The 17,634-nt window shown below is 42.9% G+C and overlaps 1 protein-coding gene across 2 annotated transcripts in view; it reads right to left on the minus strand.

Annotated features, from left to right (window-relative positions):
• The window catches only part of TDRD3 (tudor domain containing 3), a 367,839-nt gene that overhangs the window by 24,767 nt on the left and 325,438 nt on the right, over positions 1–17,634 (minus strand). For both annotated transcript variants that reach the window (XM_040425380.1, XM_040425379.1), the window contains exon 12: positions 13,891–14,016. In XM_040425380.1, the coding sequence (XP_040281314.1) occupies positions 13,891–14,016 (126 nt within the window). The remainder of the gene's footprint in view (positions 1–13,890; positions 14,017–17,634) is intronic.

Here is a 17,634-nt window from a genome sequence, read left to right on the forward strand (position 1 = left end):
TGGCGATTTCTAGATCTTGTATCAGTGACTCATTCAGTGGTCACTGCCAGGATGTAGGAGCAGGAAGGGGGATTTCAGAGAAACATGGAGCATAGCATGATCTGAAAAAGTCATAGGATCGATAGTGGAGGAGGCAAAAAGGGGTACCGCTGAATGTCGTATGAGGAAATAATCTAGCCGGGAGTACACATCTCTTGCTGGAGAATAGTAGGTATAATCTTGGGCGTCAGGATTGACAGCCCTCCACACATCAACCAACTGATGGGAATGAAGGAGACGCTTGATGAGATGGAGAAGGCCAGATGAGAGGCTTCACTCGAGACATCTAAACACGCATCTATGGCAAAATAGAGTAGAGCGCCCTTGCGAAAGTGGGTCTCCTGTATGAATGCAATTTGTACCTTCTTGCCGGAGAAAGGAGGATCTTTTCTCAGGTGTGTTTAACCCATTGGTGTTGATGGAAGAGAAGTTAATGGCAGACATATTCCTGGTCTAAGAGAAGAAAGAAGAGGAAAAAAAAGGGGGAGGGCATAGGGATGGGGGGGAGGTAAGAACAAAAGGTTAGGAGGACAACACACAAAGGTTAACCTAGGAAAAGGGTTATACAGTAAAGTTAGTGGGTAGGATTAGAGAAAAAGAAAGAACAAAAAGAATAAAAAAAAAAAAATTATATATATAATATTGTGGAAAAATCCATTTAACGAACCTCGAGGTGCTCACTGCTGAGCAGATTGAGAATCGCATTTTACGTGGGGAGAGGAGAAGCGAATATAATCGCTTCCCTTCCCCTGGGCCATATGTAACATAACACAAGAAAACCTCTGTAGGAGGTCAGGTCATATAGGAGAGCAGAATCAGCTACACTCTGCCGACCGGTTAGTAAGCAATGGAGGCCCCATCTAAAACAGACAGCACCAGCAGGCGAGTCCCCACTGCATAGATCTACAAAAATCAACCGCAGTCCTCAGATGCCAAGGCAGTTACCATGTGGGTCTCCTATTCAGATGTCGGCATCACGGGAAAAGGTCCATGTGGAGATTTTCCGCGAGCATGCGGAGGGGGCGGAGCTGCCTGAGGAGTTGAAATGGGGACATCCAATCAGTACGGTAGAGAGACGGTAGGGACATTGAAAAACTGAGCCAAATCCCCAGCTTGGTCTGGGCAGTGTAGATAAATGGGAAGTCTATTTTTGCGAATAATGAGCTGAAACGGGTAGCCCCAGCGGTAGGTAGCTCCAGCTTCAGTGATAGTTTGTAGAAGAGGTTTAAGAATACCCCTTATTGACAGGGTATGCCGCAAAACATTGCAGAAGTTGAATCTGAGCTCCGTAAACATGGTGCGACCCTGTCTCTAGGCCCGTTGTAGAATCTGCTCTTTCTCTCTGAAAAAAAAATGAACCGTACACAGAATATCTCTAGGGGGCCAGGTTATTCGGGCGCCTGGGACCCAGAACATGATGGACTCTGTCCAGCTCGATCTCCGCGTCTGTTGGTCTAGAGAGAAGGGTGTTGAAAATGGTGGACACAGCCATGCGCATGTCAGCCGCAGTTACATTTTCCGGAATCCCGCTTACAAAGGACCTTTCATGGGTCCAGACATTATGAAATAACTAGCAGGTTATATAGGGCACTGTGCACGGATGTAAAATTTCTTACTAGTTTGTCTGGGCGCCGCTCTGTTCGCCCAACGGGCACAGCGGACGAACGGAGCGGCGCCCATACAAACTAGTAAGCAATAATAAATCCATGCACAGTGCCCTACATAACCTGCTAGTTATTTAATAATGTCTGGACCCATGAAAGGCCCTCTTTAATGTTATTGCAGCGACTTCTGTTTTTCTGGTCGTTCAATTGTAATAGCATGTGCCTGTTCATGGATCGCTGCAAGGCCAAAGTTTCTTCAACTTTAATGAGGCCAGTGTCCAAGGTTGAGGAGGCTTGCACCTGGGTGGTCAGTAGAGATATTAGAGATATTAACCAGGTCTGTCTTGATGGCAGCAATGGCCTGTTCTTGTTTGGACTCGACCCTTAGCATAATAGCGTCCAGATTATTTTTAGTGGGTAGATTACTGAGAAGGGACCAGATATCTTTAAGTTTTGGGCGTTTAGCGCATCTACTGCCCGAAGATAAGGCAGAAGATGGGGTCCCCGAGGCGTCCGAGAAGGCAGTGGTTTGGAAAATGGCAGGCGTGGGTGGAAAGTCCAGGTTGGAGTCCGGCATAGAGAGGGGCCTGCAGTCAGTGCCTAGTACAAATTCTCTTGTGGTGGGGGAGAGAGAGCGTAACTGCGCAACATAAGGGGGCGACGAGTCACCACACTGTGAGGCCACAGCCTTGGGGCCAAAAGCAGGGTTCGGCAGGACAGGTGGTCTTGGCACCGGAGAGCATAGGGTGTTTTCCAATGGAGTAGCACTCACCGGGCCTGGAGTCAATGTGGGGTTCCCCACTGCTACCGATTCAGCTTGGGGCATCAAAGAGAGGAGCACAGGGCCCTGTCTTGCTGGAGCAGGATGCAGAGGAGCTGTCTGATCCAAGGTCGGTGAGCCTCGAGGGTAAGTGAGGCCTGGTTGCTCCGGAGCTGCTGCCACTGGATCTCCTGCAGGCGCCATCTTGGATTCCAGTGCAACGTGCATCGTAGCCGAGACTTGGCTGAAGTATCGTGCAATGCGCGATTATGGAGCCAGGTAAGAGGATCCACGTTGACCTGAAGGCCTGACCATCCTCCCTCATGAAGATAAATCATGCTGGGTATGGCAAAAGTCTGTATAAAAGGGCCCATGGTCCGGGAGCTCTGTAGGGTGTATATTCACAGCGACATGCTCAGGCCCCGCCCCCCATTAGCCTCCATAAATTCCTAAATGGAAAAAGTTTCGAATAACCAGGGCTTTTCCTAGAGATAGCTCTTACACCAAACTAAGTAATCGGGGAGAAGAGTGACCAAGAACCTAATGGTCACTGTGGCTGAGCTCCTAAGATCTTGTGTGCAGATGGAACACACTTCCAGAAGGTCAGCCATCCTTGCAGGACTCCAGCAATCTAGGCTTTATGGCAGAGAAGCCAGAAAGAAGCCTCTCCTCTGTAAAAGACACATGAAAGACCACCTGGAGTTTGCAAAAAAGCACCTAAACTAAAATAATCTCAGACTGTGAGAGACCAGACTCTCTCATCGGAAAAAAACAAGACTGAACTTTTTGGTTTACACTCCAACAAGAAAATGACCTAAGTACATAGTTAAGACAACACAGGAGTGGCTTAAGGACACTTCTGTGAATGTCCTTGAAAGGCTGAGACATAGCCATGACTTACACCCAAAGATCTTTGCAAAAGAATGAAAACAGATGTCCACTGATGGTCCTCATCCAACCTAATAAGGCGTGAGAGGATCTGCAGAGAAGAATGACAGAAAATCTCCAAATCCAGGTGTGAAGATCTTGTGTCATCATATCCAAGAAGACTGGAGGCTGTAATCGCAGCCAAAAGGTGCTTCCACTAAGTACTGGGTGATGGGTCTGAATACTTATGTTAATGCAATATTTTCAGTAAACTGGCAAAGATATCAGTCAGTATTCACTTTCTCACTATGGGGCATTGAGTGCAGAATGATGGGAAAAAATACATACACTAAAATATGAGTAAGTAACAAATTCAAATAATCCGTAACTTTTTTCAATATAATATGGGATTTAACAACACCAGACACAGTTACACAGTAATAGTGCTCTCTTTGAGTCCCTTACAGCCACCTTGTTACTCTCCCCCACAGTCCTGTATAAAACCCCTCAGTACCCCTTAAACTAATAAACTTTATACTCACCTATCCCCATTCCCATAACAAACAGAACTGAACGGTCTACAGACCTCTTCAAGCATGTGCAATTAGTGGCTTGGTGCAGACAGGTGCAATGACGTTAATTTATCAAGTTGGCTAGAGTCGTTGTCCTGGCATCTATAGATTAAAGGGTTTCTATCACTTCGTTTCACCTATTTAGCTTTCAGACACTAGCCATCCGCTAGTGTCTGCTTTATCTAACCATCCTAATATAAGAGCTTATTGTCCTGCCGTTTAGCTAAAAAAATAACTTATATAGATATGCAAATGAGCCTCTAGGTGCTATGGGGGCGTGATTAGCACCTAGAGCAGGGGTGCACAACCTGCGGCCCGAGGGCCACATGCGGCCCTTGATACCATTCTGTGCGGCCCCAACCATCTGGTAACAGACATGTATGCCTATGTCTTGTGGCTGCTCACATATATTTTTCATGTATTTCTCCCATTAGATGGGAGTCCTGGAAGTGTAACTAGACATTAATGGTATATAATGTGTGTTCAATATGCCATAAGTACAATATTTCAGTTGTTAATATACCTTTAAATTTTAATTTCGGCCCTCGTCATTGGTTCAGTCTGGCAATGTGGCCCCCAACCAGGAAACGTTGTGCACCCCTGACCTAGAGGCTCCGTCTACCTTAACAAACTGCCGCCGCCCAGCGCGTCCCTCCAGCCCGCCCATCTCCTCCGGAATGCGATGCTCCTCGTATTCGGCGCATGCGCAGTGAATGTCTGATCGCTTCCCTGCTCAGACATCTCCACTGCGCCTGCGCCGATGACGTCATAGTGCTCCGAGGAACAGGCGCAGTGGAGATGTCTGAGCAGGGAAGCTATCAGACATTCACTGCGCATGCGCCGAATACGAGGAGCATCGCATTCCGGAGGAGATGGGCGGGCTGGAGGGACGCGCTGGGCGGCGGCAGTTTGTTAAGGTAGACGGAGCCTCTAGGTGCTAATCACGCCCCCATAGCACCTAGAGGCTCATTTGCATATCTATATAAGTTATTTTTTTAGCTAAACGGCAGGACAATAAACTCTTATATTAGGATGGTTAGATAAAGCAGACACTAGCGGATCGCTAGTGTCTGAAAGCTAAATAGGTGAAACGAAGTGATAGAAACCCTTTAATGGATACCATTGTGCCTGCCTGTGCAGAGTCCCTGATACCAGAGTGGTGGAGCAGGGAGCTGACAATTATTTAACTGTATCAGTATCTTGGGGACAGAGATACAGTTGACAAGTGCTTGCTGAGGGATGTTGGGTAGCAGGCGATAAATTCAGGGGCCAATGATGCCTGGCACCTACTTCGCCGCTGTTAGAAAGTGAGGTTTACACAGTTTATCATGAATATTCAATAACGTTGGATATCTGATAATCAAGTACAGGTCATCAATGCTGGGTTATGGGAATTGTGAACATATACAATTCTTAATATACACAAAAAGTATACAAAAAGACAAATTAATATGTATTTCCTCAAAAGCTGTAGGCAGATATTCTGCCACATATTACTCATATTTTCTTCTGCCAACAAACTACTTTTCAGTGATAAAATGCAGATAGACACTTGTAACACAGCAAATGTACACTATCTGATCAACTGGAAAGTACCTAAGAAGGCAAACCAAAGAGCAAACAATTATAGTCAATGGTCCACGAAGAGTATTGATGGGGACACTTTATTATCAAAGGAATTGCTGCCCCCGTGCCACTGCAGCCTTACAATGATTATAACAGATATAAGCAATTTTGCAAATAGTTATTACACGTTAGTGCCCAACAGGGAGTAGTTGACTTTCAACTTCACTTCCATTGTAATTTTACAGGATTCCCCAATCTACTGCGCCCTGCTGGTCAGACTCATCTACAAATGCTACAGAAAAAAAAAAAAGAGTGTCATTGCAGCTCATTGCTTTGACAAACTCCTGTTAGATAGTAAAAACTCGATGCATATTCTTACATTAGATTTAATTAAATCTGTGTCGTAGAAACAATTAATCCTACTTGAAAAGAAAAAGCAAGGACAACTCTGGGTAAGTCAATCTTCCAGATGATGGTTTTGTTACTCATTCCGTACTAATAAATAGCAGGCTATCAAACAAAAATTATTACACGAGTACCATAAAAGAAAAGGTTAAAAAGCAGGGTCAATTTCTTCAAGTGACACTTCGTGAACTAAATATTTCTTCACTCTTTCCAAATTAATAGACATGTACTTTCAGAATTTGAGAGTTGGTAAATTACATTTTGTACTTCAAAAGCTTCTTTTTTTTTTTTGTTACTTTCAAGTATAATAATTGGCAACTGTATTTGACAATGCACTTTAGTGATCAGTGGTCTTTTTTTTTTTTTTTATAGTTTTATAACAAATAATCACACTGAAATATATATAATTTAGAATGTCAATTATGACACTATTGAAAGTAACACTGTGCATCTAAAAGCTGTCTATCCAGGGAGATAAATGAATGGTAATTTTGTTATGCTTTGTTCGGCACCAGGCTTTAGATACTTTATACTGTGGCCATATTCTCTCAGTTTGAATACTGTTTTTGTTACCTTATAATCATTATATTCAGTTTAAACCCTTGCTTGAAACTTGCATTCTAGAATGGCACTGCTGATGGAAAATAATTAAGTGTACAGTACAAAAGGAATTAGACTTGGTGGGTTATTTGTACTTTTAAGAGCAAAACTTCCTAAAATAGAACGATGGAAAAACCGGGGATGCATTAGTCTAGCAGTGTCCTCATTTTCCATCTAAGTTAAAGGGGTTATCCCATCATAATGATCACTGTTAAATCTGTTAATGATTTGACAGTGATCATTTTTGTAAATATACTTTATTAACAAATTCCCACCGATTAGGAGAAAATTCATCCCCACTTACCTTATTGTTGTGACTCGGTCTCCCCTGGTTACGACCACCGCTCTTCCACAAAATCCCGATGGTCGCGCTTGCCCAGAAGACTTCTTTTCTCCCGGCCGGGCCACTCGCTGTCCTGAACGCGCACACTGCCGCGCATGCGCGACGGTGACTTCTTCCCGGCCAGAATAGTACAGAGCTGCGAACGCGCACGCCGGCTCTGTACTATACTGGCCAGAAAAAAGTCACATTGCGCATGCGCGGCAGCGTGCGCGTTCAGTCTTCAATCAAGATGAAGCCCGCCCCCAGCCAGAATCCAGGAAGTGAACGCGCGGTGGCAGCAGGTAAGTATGAAACTGCTAAGTGGGATAACCCCTTTAATCGAAAATACATATACTCAAAACTCAAACCTGTCCGTGGACAATAATTATAAAACTCAAATACATACATTTTGGAAACTTTTAAAGTCCTTAAAACCATCTACAATATTAAGAGGCAAAAGCAGTCCGATTTGGATATTGTTAGCTTTTTGCCGTGGTTAGGATTCATCTCATTTATAGTTCTAAATATTATGTGCTCATTCCACTTAGGCCTCATGCACACGGCCGTGTTCCGTGGCCGAGAGCGGTCCGTGGTAACACGGCCTGGATTCCTGTTGAGAGCAGGAGCGCACGTCGTCATTGGTTGCTATGACGCAGTGCGCTTCATGCCACTCGTATAGTGTATTACTGTAGTGCAGCGGCGGCATGAAGCGCACTGCGTCATAGCAACCAATGACGCCGTGCGCTCCTGCTCTCAACAGGAATTCAGGCCGTGTTACCATGGACCGCTCTCGGACGCGAAACACGGCCGTGTGCATGAGGCCTTAGTTTTACTTGTGTAGATTTACTAATGTGTCCACGCCAATTTTTTTTTCTAAATAGTGGTGCAAATTGGCGCATCTAAGGTTTTGTACACTTTTGTTCTGACATGCTCAACAAGGGAAAGTGCTTATTGGAAAGGGAGGAGCTTCAAGTGAAGGGGAGGGCTTAAGATGTGCCATTTTGAGATAAAATTGTGCCACAATTCTGGCGTAAAAATCTGTCTTACAGTAGACCAACCAATAGTTCAGACTAGATGGGCCATATGGATCTTATCTGCCGACACATTCTATGTTTTTATCCAGCCTGAACACGGTGATCAATCTGGTGAAGGTCTAGAAAGCCAGTCTAAGTTGACCTCAATCGCAGGATTAGCAAATGTGGGCCACTGTGCAGTGACTATGAGAGGTGTATATATCTAGCCCCATTGTGTGTATGGTTACATTACAGTCCAATGAATCCTTGTGTTTGTGGGTAAATAAACACAACAGCTGCACCTCAATAGGGAAGGTGCAGCTGTTTTGGGGGAGAGGATGGCTAAAAGGTTGGAGGAGTGTTTAAACTAGGGACTGGGGGATTCTTAACTGTACATATACTAATGCTTAGAAGCCTGACTAATAAAACTGATGACCTAGAAGTGGTAATGTGTGAGAAGGAGTGGGAATAACTGAGACATGGCTGGATGATAGCTATGACTGGGCGGTTAACATACAGGGTTACAGGCTGTTCAGAAAAGATTGTAAAAAGTAGAAAGGGAGGGGTCTGCCTTTATGTAAAGACTGGGAAGATATAAGTGAGGGAAATAAACATGTAGAGTCACTGTGGGTAGAAAAACATAGAGATAAAAACCAGAATAAAATACTGATAGGAGTTTATTATAAGCCACTTAATATAACAGAGTCCACAGAAAATCTACTACCTAGGAAAATAGATAAGGCGGCAAATCAAAACGAGGTCATTATCATAGAGGACTTCAACTACCCAGATATAGACCGGGAAACTGAAAGCTGTAGATCTCGTAAAGGAAACAGGTTCTTGGCAGTAACCAAAGACAATTACCTTTCCCAACTGGTTCAGAATCCGACTAGAGGGACGGCCATACTGGATTTAGCATTGACTGATAGATCTGACAAAACAACAGATGTGCAGCTTGAGGGACACCTGGGAAATAGTGACTATAAAATAATAACCTTCCAATTGTCATTCAAATGAGTGTTTCTTGAAGGAGGCACAAAAATATCAAATGTCTAAAAAGCACAATTTGACCAGCTAAGAGAGGCCATTAGAATCGCTAACTGGAACAATGTCCTCAAAAATAAAAATACAGCCACAAAATGGGATATTTTTAAAAGCATCCTAAATTCTAATTGTGAGAGGTACATACCTAATGGGAATAAAAGATTAAGGAACAAGAAAAAAACTATGTGGATAAATAGAAATGTAAAGAAATTAGTAAATGACAAAAAGAAAGCATTTAAAATCACTAAAACAGGCAGGTACTGAGGAAGCATTGTAAAAATATAAGAAAAAAAAAAGAATATGAAAAAGACAAATAAAATCAGCCAAGCTGGAGACAGAATTAATTGCAAAAAAGAGTGAAAGTAACCCTAATCTGTTCTTCAGTTATAGAAATGGTAAAAAGTATAAATCTGAAGGTGTCGGCCCTTTAGCAAAGCTATTAAAGATTGTTTTCTCCAATGTATTCACAGAGGAAAATAAACTAAATTCCCCATTAAAAGTGCCCTGTCTGACCCAGAAAGAAGTACAGCGGCGTCTTAAAAAAATTAAAAGAGACAGATCACTGGTACCAAATGGAATACACCCCGTATCCCCAAAAGAATTAAGTAATGTATTTCATATATATATATAAAGACTCTATAGTGACAGGGAGTGTTCCACAGGATTGGCGCTTAACAAGTGCCAATATTCAAAAAAGGTCCAAAAACAGAGCCTGCAAACTATAGGCCGGTAAGTTTAACTTCTGTCGTGGGTAAACTGTTTAAAGGTTTTCTAAGAGATGCTATCTTGGAGCGCCTCAATAAAAATAAGCAGTTAACACCGTATCGGCATGGCTTCATGAGGGAACGGTCATGTCAAACTAATTTACGGTACTTTCATACTTGCGTTGTGAGGATCCGGCAGGCAGTTCCGTCGCTGGAACTGCCTGCCAGATCCGGAAGTCCGTGTGCAAACGGACAGCATTTGTAGACGGATCCGTCCATGCATTGAAACACCGGATCCGTCTCTCCAGTGTCATCCGGAAAAACTGAGACGGTATATATATTGTTTGCAATGTTAAAGGTCTGTGCATGCGCAGACTGTAAAACCGGATCCGTTTTGCCAGAACACTCGGCATGAATGCATTTCAATAGAAAATAATGCTGGATCCAGCATTCCGGCAAGTGTTCCGGAATTTTGGAGGGAGAAAATACCGCAGCATGAAGGTTTGTACACAAACATAGAAAAGGATTCTTTACGGTAAGAGCAGTGAGACTATGGAACTCTCTGCCTGAGGAGGTGGTGATGGTGAGTTTACTAAAAGAGTTCAATTGGGGCCTGGATGTATTTCTGGAGCGTAATAATATTACAGGCTATAGCTACTAGAGAGGGGTCGTTCATCCAGGGAGTTATTCTGATTGCCTGAATGGAGTCGGGAAGGAAGTTTTTTCCCCTTAAATGAAGAAAATTGGCTTCTACCTCACAGGGTTTTTTTTTTGCCTTCCTCTGGATCAACTTGCAGGATAACAGGCCGAACTGGATGGACAAATGTCTTTTTTCGGCCTTATAAACTATGTTACTATGTAACTTAATATAATTTATGGCAATTAGGCCAGTAATACAGGGGGAAGTTAAAATAAGAATACTGAAGTACAGCCAGTAAGATAACTTGGCAGCAGTAACAGGAAAAGGCAGAATGTTCCCTAGCTTAATGAGAAATGTCTGCTAGGTGAATTATGGCAAGCGAATGAATGTGTACTACATAAATTAGGGCACATTGATTTTCCTGTTTACATTCCAAAGATTACACTATAACACAAATTAATATTGATCGGGGCAGCTAATGTTTGGTTAAGTAAATGAAAAATAAAGCAAATTACTGTTCAAACAACACAATTAACAGGATATTGTCACTTTATTAATGAATCACTACTTATTCTCAGTGTGCTAAATAATGAAAGAAATCTGAACAAATTTATTATTGGGTTTTTCAAAATGAAGAAAAAACATGCACCTTCCACACTCAAGGATGCCTTCCACTTTCAGGACCAAACCTTTCATACTTTTCTAGCTTTTCTTCAGAATCTGTGCTGTTAACCGGTCCTTCACAATTATGTTTTATATTTATACAAAGCAATGTAAGGAAGGAAAATAGCATAGCAAGGTCTGAGTCCTGGCCATCAAACTTTCTCATTGTCAGATATACATTCAACATATCCCTCTAAAGAGGGATATTGTCTGCACCTTCCTATTTGTGCGCATTCACACTGTGTGCTGAGGGAATGGAATGCGCTAATAACTTTGCATCATATGCCTTTGCATTGGGAAAAGGGAGGTTTGTGTAACATGTATAGATAAGTAGACAGACAGATAGATAGGGCAGATATGTAAATGCTTACAAGTGTGGTCTGACTGGACACTGGATCTTGCCCCATGAGGGTGTAATAGTGCTTCCCATAAAAAACTCTCTCAGATGCTACTTTTGGGTAGTGCACCTCTTAGTGAAAGATTGACATGCTAGACCTGCCTCTACAACGCACTAAAATACATTCTGCCCAGCTGACAGACTAAGTCCACTGATGCTTCCATCTCTGAGAAGTAGGATGGTCATTTCAACAAATTGCCCGCCATCTAGGCTGTTCTGACCTTGCTGTTAAGAGGGCACGTACACACAGCGAACAGGCTCCGGATTCACCAGACAGACCACCAGTAGAGAGGAATGTTTGATTCACTGACAAGCATGAGCAGCTCCCACAGTCTCTGCCTGAACCATTTCCAGGCACTTAATAGAAGGAAACCCTTTATGGCGCCAATTACGTGTCCTGCCATTGCCAGCCAGGCATCCTTGTCTTTGTTTGGAGTGGTGTCGTGAATGAGAAATCTGGACTGAAACTGTATTATCTTTAGCAACAAATCCAGGTTCGGTTTAGGAACTGACGACGGTCGAGTCAGAGTATGGCAGCCTTACGGTGGGTGCATCAAGCCCACATTTGCTTTGGAGCGACAAACTTCCCCATGTTCTGGTGTGATGATCTTAGGAGTCATTGCATACGACAGTTGGTCACCCCTAGTAGGGATACAAGACACACCAAGAGCTCAGCGATATATGCAGGACATCCTGCGGCCACATGTGTTGCCCGTCATGGCAGCGCTTACAACTGGCATTTTTTTCAGTAGAATAATGCTCGCCCATACACAGCAAGGGTTCCCTTGGAATGTCTCCACCAAATTGCAACCATAACTTGGCCTGCCCAGTCACCAGATTTTTCAACAATTGCGCATTTATGAGACCAGCTGGTATGCCAGCTTTGGTAACGTACGAGTGTGCAGGATCTACAGGCTTAGCTGGTAATTCTCCAACTCATTAATTCAGCCGGGTGCACAGCAAGTATCATACCTATTCTCTTATCCTTTTGGTTGGGCAAGAGGGTAAAAATTAAGTGCTCTAATGGTTAAAGTCAGTCTCTTACGTCAGCGGCTCGTTCAGTAGATGAAATTTCACACCCATCTATCTCTTTTATTAGAGAAAAAGGGCATAAAGCCTGCACTATACCTTTGCCATAGATATGCATGCTTTAGTATATTCAGAAAATAGATTTTATCACTATGCATATTTCCTCTGAAAAGAGTGCAAGGTGCTGTTCCTAATGTCTCTGGAGCCCAGCCGTGCCCATTCTGAAGGAGCTCAGCACCACCCCACATCCCAAGGTTCCCTCCCAGCTCCCCCCAACGTCACTCAAAAGACTCTGCACGAGCGCCTGTACTCAAGGTGTAAGCATCTGCCTGGTCTTTCAACCCTGTACTGGTATCAGCCTCAGAGAATGGACTGCGCATGCGCCACATGCCATACAAGAAAGAAGTATGGGCATAATCGAGTTACAATAATCCAGTCTGTTTATCTTAGTGCTCATACAAAGTGATTGCATCTTTGGTGCTTGTCTGCTATGCAATTTCAGTCACAGAAGGCTCTATATTGTAAGGGAAGTATTAAATAAGTGAGGAATCTCCAGCAAGACTAAATCGGGGGTTTGGTTCAATTTAATTGACCAGGAGTAAATGGTGCCAACTTCTTCCTGAGGCACAGATCATACATACCTTCTCAACCATCCTAGATTGACAGGACAGTCCTAGATTTCAGCAGCTGTCCCGCACAGGATGCAGACACTGTTAAATACAGTTAGGGTCCATTCAAACGTACGTAGTGCATCGCGGATCCGCAATACACCCGGCCGGCACCCCCATAGAAATGCCTATTCTTGTCCGCAATTGCGGACAAGAATAGGACATGTTCTATTTTTTTTTTCCAGAGCTGCGGACCGGAAGATCGGGGGCCGCGCTATGGAAATGCGGATGCGGAGAGCACATAGTGTGCTCTCCGCATCCATTCAGTCTCTATAGAGAATGAATGGGTCTGCACCCGTTCCACACAAACAATTGCGGAACGAGTGCGGACAACACTTGCGTACGTGTGAATGGAGCCTAAAATGGTGAAGCTCTCTGCTCCAACATTCACCATCCTGTGTTCTCTCCAGCAGCCAGGCGTGATGCAGTGACATCATCATGCCTGTGCTCTGTTCATCAGGAGACCGTGTCTAGTTGAGTATTACTTTTTATTGTATTAAAATGATAGGGCTTCACTATTGTGAGGGGGCACTAAAGGAACAACACTATTGTAAAGGGACCATTAAGGGGGCCATACTATTGTAAGGTGGGCACCAAGAGACCAACACTAAGGTAAGGGGAACACTAAAGGGACATTCTATTGTTAATGGGGCACTAAGGGAGCATAACTACTGTGTGGGAGAACTAAGGGGTCAAGTGTATAGGGGCACTAAGGCATAGCTACTCTGTGGGCCCACTAAGGGGGCATTACTACTGTGTGGAGGCTGTAAGATGACTGGGAGGAAGTGGTACAGAAAGGTATTGGGCAGCGTTAGTGGAGTGGCTTAATGTAAAAAAAAAAAATTGCCATGGTGCACTGATCTCGGGCTTTTCAAAAGTTGAGAGGTATGTGAATAAATTGACAACCGTGTGTTACCATTCCCCTTGTAAATCATTTCACAGCCTGTATCTATCACTAGGGCACAATTTTAAATTACATATTACCATCACCACTCACCCATGCCTCTGCCTGGATCGGTTTAATGTTTTCTAATAGTACTTCTTCATAGTTCCCATAGTCACAAAATTTTACCACTGCTGTGGTTCCAGAAGAATGTAGGGCTTCAATTTCGGCTCTGTAATACTGTAAGCAGATACACATTTTACACTGTATAAAATAAACACACTTGTTCATTTACAGGTTCAAACATTCATCAAAATGTCCACTTCAGTTTCTTTGTTTTCTACTAGCTCAGCGATGGGCAAACTGCGGCTCTCCAGCTGTTGTAGAACTACAACTCCTAGTATGCCCAGTCTGCCTACAGCTATCAGCCTACAGCAGGGCATGATGGGATTTGTAGTTTTACAACAGCTGGAGAGCCGCAGTTTGCCCATCACTGTACTAGCTTATTATTAACTCAATGTTTTTTCAGGGACATCATTACTAATGCCTTACAAAGTCTCAAAAATACTTGTCAAAATGTCAACTTGACACGTTCTTAACCACTTCAGCCCCCCTAGCTTAAACACCCTTAATGACCAGGCCACTTTTTACACTTCTGACCTACCCTACTTTCACCGTTTATTGCTCGGTCATGCAACTTACCACCCAAATGAATTTTACCTCCTTTTCTTCTCACTAATAGAGCTTTCATTTGGTGGTATATCATTGCTGCTGACATTTTTACATTTTTTGTTATTAATCAAAATTTAACGATTTTTTTTGCAAAAAAATGACATTTTCACTTTCAGTTGTAAAATTTTGCAAAAAAAACGACATCCATATATAAATTTTTCTCTAAATTTATTGTTCTACATGTCTTTGATAAAAAAAAAAAAGGTTTGGGTAAAAAAAAAAATGGTTTGGGTAAAAAAAAAAATGGTTTGGGTAAAAGTTATAGCGTTTACAAACTATGGTACAAAAATGTGAATTTCCGCTTTTTGAAGCAGCTCTGACTTTCTGAGCACCTGTCATGTTTCCTGAGGTTCTACAATGGCCAGACAGTACAAACACCCCACAAATGACCCCATTTCGGAAAGTAGACACCCTAAGGTATTCGCTGATGGGCATAGTGAGTTCATAGAACTTTTTATTTTTTGTCACAAGTTAGCGGAAAATGATGATTTTTATTTTTTAATTTTTTTTTCGTACAAAGTCTCATATTCCACTAACTTGTGACAAAAAATAAAAACTTCTATGAACTCACTATGCCCATCAGCGAATACCTTGGGGTGTCTTCTTTCCAAAATGGGGTCACTTGTGGGGTAGTTATAGTGCCCTGGCATTCTAGGGGCTGTTAAAGTAGTTTGAAATAAAAATCTGTAAAAAATGGCCGGTGAAGTTGGGCAATGTGTTTTGGGGTGTCATTTTACATATACCCATGCTGGGTGAGATAAATATATTGGTCAAATGCCAACTTTGTATAAAAAAAATGGGAAAAGTTGTCTTTTGCCAAGATATTTCTCTCACCCAGCATGGGTATATGTAAAATGACACCCCAAAACACATTGCCCAACTTCAACTGAGTACGGCAATACCACATGTGTGACACTTTTTTGCATCCTAGGTGGGCAAAGGGTCCCACATTCCAAAGAGCACCTTTCGGATTTCACCGGCCATTTTTTACAGATTTTGATTTTAAACTACTTACCACACATTAGGGCCCCTAGAATGCCAGGGCACTATAACTACCCCACAAGTGACCCCATTTTGGAAAGAAGACACCCCAAGGTATTCGCTGATGGGCATAGTAAGTTCATGGAAGTTTTTATTTTTTTCACAAGTTAGTGGAATATGAGACTTTGTAAGAAAAAAAAATAAATCATCATTTTCCGCTAACTTGTGAAAAAAAAAAAAAAATTCTAGGAACTCGCCATGCCCCTCACGGAATACCTTGGGGTGTCTTCTTTCCAAAATGGGGTCACTTGTGGGGTAGTTATACTGGCCTGGCATTCTAGGAGACCTAATGTGTGGTAAGTAGTTTGAAATCAAAATCTGTAAAAAATGGCCGGTGAAATCCGAAAGGTGCTCTTTGGAATGTGGGCCCCTTTGCCCACCTAGGCTGCAAAAAAGTGTCACACATGTGGTATCTCCGTACTCAGGAGAAGTTGGGCAATGTGTTTTGGGGTGTCATTTTACATATACCCATGCTGGGTGAGATAAATATCTCGGCAAAAGACAACTTTTCTCATTTTTTTATACAAAGTTGGCATTTGACCGAGATATTTCTCTCACTCAGCATGGGTATATGTAAAATGACACCCCAAAACACATTCCCCAACTTCTCCTCAGTACGGCGATACCACGTGTGACACTTTTTTGCAGCCTAGATGCGCAAAGGGGCCCACATTCCTTTTAGGGGGGCATTTTTAGACATTTGGATCCCAGACTTCTTCTCACTCTTTAGGGCCCCTAAAATGCCAGGGCAGTATAAATACCCCACATGTGACCCCATTTTGGAAAGAAGACACCCCAAGGTATTCAATGAGGGGCATGGCGAGTTCATAGAAATTATTTTTTTTTGCCACAAGTTAGCGGAAATTGATTTTTTTTTGTTTTTTTCTCACAAAGTCTCCCTTTCCGCTAACTTGGGACAAAAATTTCTATCTTTCATGGACTCAATATGCCCCTCACGGAATACCTTGGGGTGTCTTCTTTCCAAAATGGGGTAATTTGTAGGGTGTTTGTACTGCCCTGGCATTTGAGGGTCTCCGCAATCATTACCTGTATGGCCAGCATTAGGAGTTTCTGCTATTCTCCTTATATTGAGCATACGGGTAATGAGTTATTTTTTTTTTTTCGTTCAGCCTCTGGGCTGAAAGAAAAAATGAACGGCACAGATTTCTTCATTCGCATCGATCAATGTGGATGAAAAAATCTCTGCCAAAAAAAAAAAAGGAGGGGAAAGGCGTCTGCCAGGACATAGGAGCTCCGCCCAACATCCATACCCACTTAGCTCGTATGCCCTGGCAAACCCGATTTCTCCATTCACATCAATCGATGTGGATGAATAAATCATTGCTGGGATTATTTTTTTTTTATATACAAAGTGTTTGCCAAAGTATATGAACACCGCCGCCTCCTCAGCTCATATGCCTCGGCAAACGAATCTTTTACTGCAGAGGAGAAATCTCGTCTTGCAGCGCCGCATACACTGACTTTTGTGTAATCTGACAGCAGCGCAATGCTTCTGTCAGAATGCACATCAGTGCTGCAGCTAGTCGATCGGTTGGTCCACCTGGAAGGTAAAAAAAAACAAAACAAAAAAGAAAAAACCAGGCCGCAACGCAATAAATTTATTAACTTTATAATAACTTTTGAACAGAACATATAAACTTTTTGTACTGAACATTAACTTTTTTGCTTATCGGTGATTATTATTATTATTAATATTTTTTTTTTACCTTTATAGGACAAACCTCTCCCTCCCCATGGGACAATGTGCAAAGCGCAAATCGCCCAAAGATGTGGCGAAGTACATTATGCACTTTATCCCAGGTGAAAGGAGAGGTTTGCAGTAGCTGTGAGTGTAAGGGCCCTAATAGCCCTATGTGCCTGTCCTGTGAGATGCAATCCCTATGCTAAGTGTACCTGTGTGTGGTACTTCCGGAAACACTCCCCTAAGCATAGGGCAGGGTGGTCAGGGCAGCGGGTGTCACACCTTATTCCACTCCTGCTACAGACACGACATCTTTTTCGGGGTGACTGTTGGGTTGAGGTACCAGGAACGACACTGGGGAAATGTTGCTCGTGTAGACGGCT

Source organism: Bufo bufo, chromosome 3 (assembly GCF_905171765.1).
Source record: "Bufo bufo chromosome 3, aBufBuf1.1, whole genome shotgun sequence".
Taxonomy (NCBI): Eukaryota; Metazoa; Chordata; class Amphibia; order Anura; family Bufonidae; genus Bufo; species Bufo bufo.